General features: G+C 40.5%; 1 protein-coding gene across 1 annotated transcript in view; it reads right to left on the bottom strand.

Moving 5' to 3' along the window:
• MSN (moesin) overlaps positions 1-7,422 on the bottom strand; it is an 83,554-nt gene that overhangs the window by 29,886 nt on the left and 46,246 nt on the right. Inside the window, exon 2 of the mRNA XM_017848442.1 lies at positions 1,158-1,241. Within this exon, the coding sequence (XP_017703931.1) occupies positions 1,158-1,241 (84 nt within the window). The remainder of the gene's footprint in view (positions 1-1,157; positions 1,242-7,422) is intronic.

Below are 7,422 nucleotides of genomic sequence, written 5' to 3'. Positions count from 1 at the left end.
AAAAAAAAAAAAAAAAAAAGAACTCAGAAGGCGTACCCAAGCTGTTCTCAAATTTCTAGCCCTCTCCTACCCCTGTCTCCATTCTACTCTTGTCTTTTCTCTCACCAGTCAGGAGTATTCACAGGAATAGAATCAGCTTATTTGAACACAACCTCCTTCTTTCTTTCTTCCTCTCCCCAACCCTGGGGAAGTTCTCATATGGTAGAAGGACACAGAGAGCAAGGAAGAAAGGGAAGCAAGAGGGCCTGGAGAATCCATCAGGGTGATATGCAGCCTAACATCCCAGACAATAACTCAGACCTCTACCTCATCGGAGGCTGGTGGAGAAATGGGATAATGGCCTGTCTGGTGAGGTCCCAGTCTCTGGAAATGGGAGCCTCATTTCTGCTCCTTGAAGTCTGGCCACAGATGGCACATTCCCTTGAATGCTAAAAATGTCTGTAGCTCCCATCTGTTTATTATAGTATACAGTACATCCTTTTTGACAATAATGATTCACCACAAAGGGACATCCCTTGGGTTGGAGATGGGAATGACCACTTCACTATGGCGAGTAAGCAATTATCTTCATGGCATGCCTGCAGGAGATGAAGCAGCCTCCTACTGCATCTATCACCTCCTATGTTGTCCTAAGTCCCAACATTCTTTTGAGAGAAATGTACATAGAGCTTACTACTTCGAGGAGAGTAAGTTAGTTTCCTTCTACTAGGAAGCAAAAATATGAGACAGAGGCAGTGTGGTGCAGTGGGCAAGAATATGGGGTGCAAATTCCAGTCAAATATCATTTGGGTGCTATTAATTTATTTAACTTCTGAGCCTCATCATTAAAATGGAGAAGACATCACTTACATGTTTCAGAGTTGAAAGGAAGGCCCCATATGCTAAGATTTTTAAAGCATCTAGCATAGAATATACACCCTTTTCTTTTCTCCCTTATTCAGGACCAAAGATAAAATTAATCAGGACCATAGGGTGCAGGTTGCCAAAGTTAAACTTTGCCTCCTTTTATATTAAGGCTGGAATCAGCCTTCATTTTGACCTATCCTGGAGTGAACAGGAAGAGAGATTCTTTGACAAGAGGCAAAAGGCATGGATTGTTGGCATTGTGGTGGACGCTATTGGGAGAAGGAGAGGAGGCTAAGGAATCTCCACTTTACCTGGTCAAATAGCTGCTTCCCGGTGGTGTTGGGCTGGATGGCAAACTCCAGCTCTGCATCCATGGTGGTCACACGCACACTGATCTAGGATGAGATCAAAGGAAGCAGGTTAGTCATCTGGCTCTGTGTTCAGCAGAGCCTGAGATAAGTGTCTTTGCTCAACCACAAAGGAGAGAGCAAGGATGCTAAGAGTCTGAGCAACTTGGATATTGACAGGGATGAAGGGAGAATATTGACCCAAACACAACCCCTGCTCCCAAGCAGCTTACTTAAGACAAACAACACAGCCACAGAGCAATACTTACCAAAGAACAGACAAGAATGTAGGCTGGGTGCAGTGCCTCATGCCTGTAATCCCAGCACTTCGGGAGGCTGAGGTGGGTAGATTGCTTGAGGCCAGGAGTTTGAAACCAGCCTGGGCAACATGGCAAAACCCCATCTCTACTAAAAATACAAAAATTAGCCAGGCATGGTGGTGCACACCTTAGTTAAAGCTACTTGGGAGGCTGGGGTATGAGAATTGCTGGAACCCAGAAGGTAGAGGTTGCAGTGAGCCGAGATCACACCACTGCACTCCAACCTGGGCAACAGAGTAAGACTTTGTCTAAAAATTTTTAAAAAAATAATACAAATCATCCTACAACTAAGAGCAGACAAATGATAACTGTACTTCTTCCAGGAAGGCCTTTCCATCTATACTAGCCAGCTTCAGCTCACAGGGTTCTCTTCTCACCTCTGATCTACCTGGATTATCTACAGCACTGGTAAACACTTGCAGAGGCAAATTAATAGCAGGATAAAGAGCACTGGGTTCCACATGATAATCTTAAGGGCTAAAAAGGTTTCAGTAATATCCAACACCCCTTCATGTTAAAAGTTCTCAATAAACTAGGTATTGTAGGAGCATACCTCAAAATAATAACAGCCATCTGACAAACCCACAACCAACATCATACTGAATGGGCCAAAGCTGGAAGCATTTCCTTTTAAAACCGACACAAGACAAGAATGCCCTCTCTCACCCACTCATATTCAACATAGTATTAGAAGTCCTGGCCACAGCAATCAGACCAGAGAAAGAAATAGAGAGCATCCAAGCAAGAGGAGAGGAAGTCAAACTATCCTTATTTGCAGACGGCATGATCCTATATCTAGAAACTCCAACAGTCTCAGCCAAAAAGCTCCTTAATCTGATAAACAACTTCGGCAAAGTCTCAGTATACAAAAATCAACATACAAAAGTCACTAGCATTCATATACACCAACAACAGTCAAGCCAAGAGCCAAATCAGGAAGGCAATCCCATTCAGAACTGCCACAAAGGAATAAATGCCTAGGAATACAGCTAACTAGGTAAGTGAAAGATCTCTACAAGGAGAACTACAAACCACTGCTCAAAGAAATCAGAGATGACACAAACAAATGAAGAAACAGTCCATGCTCATGAATAGGAAGAATCAATATCATTAAAATGGTGATACTGTCCAAAGCAATTTATAGAATAGTCTCAATGCTATTCCTATCAAACTACCAACGACATTCTTCACAGAACTAGGAAAAACTATTTTAAAATTCATATGGAAACAAAAAAAAAAAAAGCAGCCTGAATAACCATGGCAATCCTAAGCAAAAAGAACAAAGCTGGAGGCATCATGCTACCCAACTTCAAATGATACTAGAGGGCTACAGTAACCAAAACAGCATTGTGCTGGTACAAAAACAGACAGAAACCAATGGAGCAGAATAGCCCAGAAATAAGGCCACGCACCTACAACCATCTGATATTTGACAAAGTCCACAAAAACAAGCAATGGAAAAAAGACTCCCAATTCAATAAACGGTGCTGGGATAACTGGTTAGCCACATGCAGAAGATTGAAACTGGACCCCATCCTTATGCCACATTTAAAAATCAACTCTAGATGTATTAAAGCCTTAAATGTAAAAGTAATGTAAAACTCAAAAATTGAAAAAATCCTGAAAGAAAACCTAGGCAATATCGTTCTGGACATAGGAATAGACAAAGATTTCATAACGAAGATGCCAAAAGCAATTGAAGCAAAAGCAAAAATTGACAAATGGGATCTAACTAAACTAAAGAGCTTCTGCACAGCAAAAGAAACCATCAGCAGAGTAAATAGGCAACTTATGGAATCAGATAAAATATTTGCAAACTATGCAACTTACAAAGGTCTAATATCCAGCATCTATAGGGAACTTTAACAAATTTACAAGAAAAAAAACAAACACCCGATTAAAATGTGGGCAAAGGATATGAAGAGACACTTTTCAAAAGAAGACATACATGTGGCCAAGCAGCATATATAACAAACTAACATCATTAGAGAAATGCAAATCAAAACCACAATGAGATACCATCTCACACAAGTCAGAATGGCTATTATTAAAAAATAATAATAAAAAAACAGGTGCTGGTGAGATTGCAAAGAAAAGGGAACCCTTATACACTGTTGGTGGGAGTGTAAATTAGTTCAACCATGGTAGAAAACAGTGTGGCAATTTCTCAAAGACCTGAAAACAAAACTACCATTCAACCCAGCAATCTCATTACTGGGTATATACCCAAAGGAATATAAATCATTCTATCATAAAGATGCATGCACGCACATGTGCATTGAAGCACTATTCACAATAGCAATGACATGGAATCAACCTAAATGCCAATCAATGGTAGACTGGATAAAGGAAATGTATGATACTATGCAGCCATAAAAAACAACAAGATCATGTCCTTTGCAGGAACATGAATGAAGTGGAGGTCATTATCCTTAGCAAACTAATGCAGGAACAGAAAATCAAATGCCAGGCTGGGCGTGGTGGCTCACACCTGTAATCCCAGCACTTTAGGAGGCCAAGGTGGACACATTCCTTGAGGCCAGGAGTTCTAGACCAGCCTGGGCAATATAGCAAAACCCCACCTCTACTAAAAATACAAAAATTAGCCAGGCAAGGTGGTGCACACCTGTAATCCCAGCTACTTTGGTGGTTGAGGCATGAGAATCACTTTAACCCGAGAGGCAGAGATTACAGAATACCACATGTTCTCACTTATAAGTGGGAATTAAATGATGAGAACACATGGACACACAGAAGGTGGAGGGTGGAAGAAGGGAGATGATCAGGAAAAAATATTAATAACTAATGGGTACTAGGCTTAATACCTGGGTGATAAAATGATCTGTACAATGAATCCCCATGACACGAGTTTACCTATATGACAAACCTGCACATGTACCCCGAACTTAAAATAAAAATTAAAAACAAAGAAGAACACTGGATTCCAAGCCTAGCATGTAACTGGTCAAATCTACAACCTTAGATAACTCCTGTCCTTTTCCTGGGCCTTAGTTTCCCTCACCTGTGCAAAGGCAGGAATGAGATGGAGGGCAGCCAATTAAACAAGATAAATGGTCCAAAGACCATTTCAGTGCTGATGTCTGTGGTTCTATATACTGCCTTGCATTGTTAATGCTTCCTATATTTATGTCTCATTGGCTTTCTTAGGCTCAAGACGGGAAGGGGGCCTCAGTAGAGGTGAGTATGAGCAGCATAGAGGTGCTACCAAAGCCAAGTCAGTAGGGAGACAAAGGTCCAGAAACAGGCCCAGACCAAAATAAGAGACAGCCACACATATATGACTTCACGGTCACTAGAAAAAATATTCACCACCTTTACAAATAGATCCCCAAACCAAGGTCAATGATAGCTGAAATTTCATAATTAGAGATTTATTCCTTTGGCTGAAAACTCAGTAGTAATGGTAGCAGTAGTAATAGTAACAGGCAGCAGCTTTCCTGTATCAAGACTTGCTACTCACCAGGCACTTCATATGTACTACCCCATTTAATATCAATAATCACCCTGTGAAGTAGAGTATTACCTCCACATTGGAGATAAAGAAATAGGTATTTGTCTAAAGTCACAATGCTATTAAGCAGGGGAGACAGGGTTTGAATCCAGGTCTAAATCCAAACCTCACAATGTAAACCAATATGCTAAATTCCTCTTACAGAGTGCAAAAGTCTACCATTAAAAGAAATAAAAGATTGATTTTTAGTTGTTAGACATTTTGCTTAAATAATGTATATAGTACAGTCACGAGATGACTTGTTATATGGTCATACAAAACCTTTATGAAGACAATTTCATGCTCAGGGAAGACACTTTAGTAATATTGAATGAGGAAGTGTGAACAGTATTTCATAGAGTCCATGAGCTCAACTTTGTAAAATGTATACATAGAGGGATGATTGGAATCTTGTCCAAGTAATAGTCAGGCTTGGTTTTGGGGTGGTGATCTTATGGGTGCTTTCTCCCTTCTTCAAACTAAAAAAAAAAAAATTCTACATTTTCTAAGGTGGTCACATACTACTAATAGTATTGAGGGAAAGCACTATAGTATTGCCAAAGATGCAAATTTCCATGGAGTGAGTAAGACATTAAGCCTTATCAGTCTTTGAACCCCTAGGACTTTCTTGGACACACGGGTCAGGAGCAGGGAAGAGGGGCCAGGCAGCCATTTTGTCAGATAAACAATTACTATGAGGATCAGGCCCAGAAAACAACTTTGTAAATAAATCTCACTAGGGAGCCAAGGAGGAAATCTATTTTAGGATTGACAATGGGACAGGAAAGGCCCTGAAGGCAGCAACAAGTAAGGCAAGTACCCCAGTGGGAGTAAGGCAAGGTTAGCCACTTTGATTTGGTACTACCCTAGGCTTCCTGCCAAGTCAGTGACCCCTATAGAATGGGCCCTCATAAAGTAGGATGGGGCCATTGGACTGGAATTTGAAGGGCACCATGCTATATCCAGCCACAAATCACCCTTGAGCCGGGTCGGGGGTGACCTCAAAACACCAATGACTGAAGGGACAGGAGAGAATAGAAAGGGAGCAGTGGGCTTTTAGAACAATAGGCTTCATTCTCACCTCAAAGTTTACGTCTTACTTAGAATTACCTTTCCAGTACTCAAGATTCAATGGGTACTCACACACGATGTTGGCTAAATGAAAGGGTACTAAACAAGGGGATATTGGAGATAAATACAGCATAATATACACACACCGAGATGGGGATATTTGACATCTTGACTTTTTTGTGCCATGAATCATTCTTGCCTGTCTAGTGAAGCCTATGGACCCCTTCTCAGAATATTTGTAAATGCATGAAATAAAGTAGACACAATAAAACAAAATTATATTGAAATAGTTGAAATGTAAATCAAAATCTAATAATATGTGCTTATTACCACATTAAGTAATTACCTAGCACTAGGTCTTATTAGTTAGTTATTGCTACTGTAATTTCAAACATGTATTGAGCATAAATAATATTTTGACAAATATACAATAACTAATTGTGATATAAAAATATGTACGTTAGGGGCCAGGTGTGGTGTCTCACGCCTGTAACCCCAGGACTTTGGGAGGCCAAGACGGGCGAATTACTTGAGGTCAGGAGTTCGAAACCAGCGTGGCCAACATGGTGAAACCCCATCTCTACTAAAAATACAAAAATTAGGCCAGGCACGGTGGCTCACACCTATAATCCCAGCACTTTGGGAGGCCAAGGCAGGTTGATCACCTGATGTCTGGAGTTCAAGACCAGCTGACAAACATGGTGAAACCCCACCTCTACTAAAAATACAAAAAATTAGCTGGGCATAGTAGGGCATGACTATAATCCCAGCTACTTGGGAGGCTGAGGTAGGAGAATCACTTGAACCTGGGAGGCGGAGGTTGCAGTGAACTGAGATCACGCCATTGCACTCCAGCCTGGGCAAAAAGAGCAAAACTCCATCTCAAAAAAAAAATAATAATACAAAAATTAGCCGGGCATGGTGGTGCACGCCTGTAGTCCTAGCTACTCCGGAAGCTGAGGCAGGAAAATCGCTTGAACCCAGGAGGCAGAGGCTGCAGTGAGCCGAGATCACATCACTGCACTCCAGCCTGGGTGACAGAGCAAGACTTCATCTAAAAAAAAAAAAGAAGTATATTAGATAGTTTCTATATAAACTTCTATTACTAAGCAAACTAAAAAAAAAAAAGGGTAGAATCCAGGAAAACACTCCCCAACCTAAGAGTTGGTAACAAGGTCATGGGTGCTGCTATTACTGCTGCCTTTATTTTATTTTTAATTTTATTTTTATTTGCCTATATTCATAATTGAACAAATGGCTAAATTACAAAGGAGAGGTTGGTAAAAAAAAAAAAAAAAAAAAAAAAAAAAAAAAAAAAAAATTTTTT

Source organism: Rhinopithecus bieti, unplaced genomic scaffold (assembly GCF_001698545.2).
Source record: "Rhinopithecus bieti isolate Rb0 unplaced genomic scaffold, ASM169854v2 scaffold_31518, whole genome shotgun sequence".
Lineage (NCBI taxonomy): Eukaryota > Metazoa > Chordata > Mammalia > Primates > Cercopithecidae > Rhinopithecus > Rhinopithecus bieti.
The sequence above is the reverse complement of the archived record's forward strand: the minus strand, read 5'-3'. Positions and strand labels throughout refer to the sequence as shown.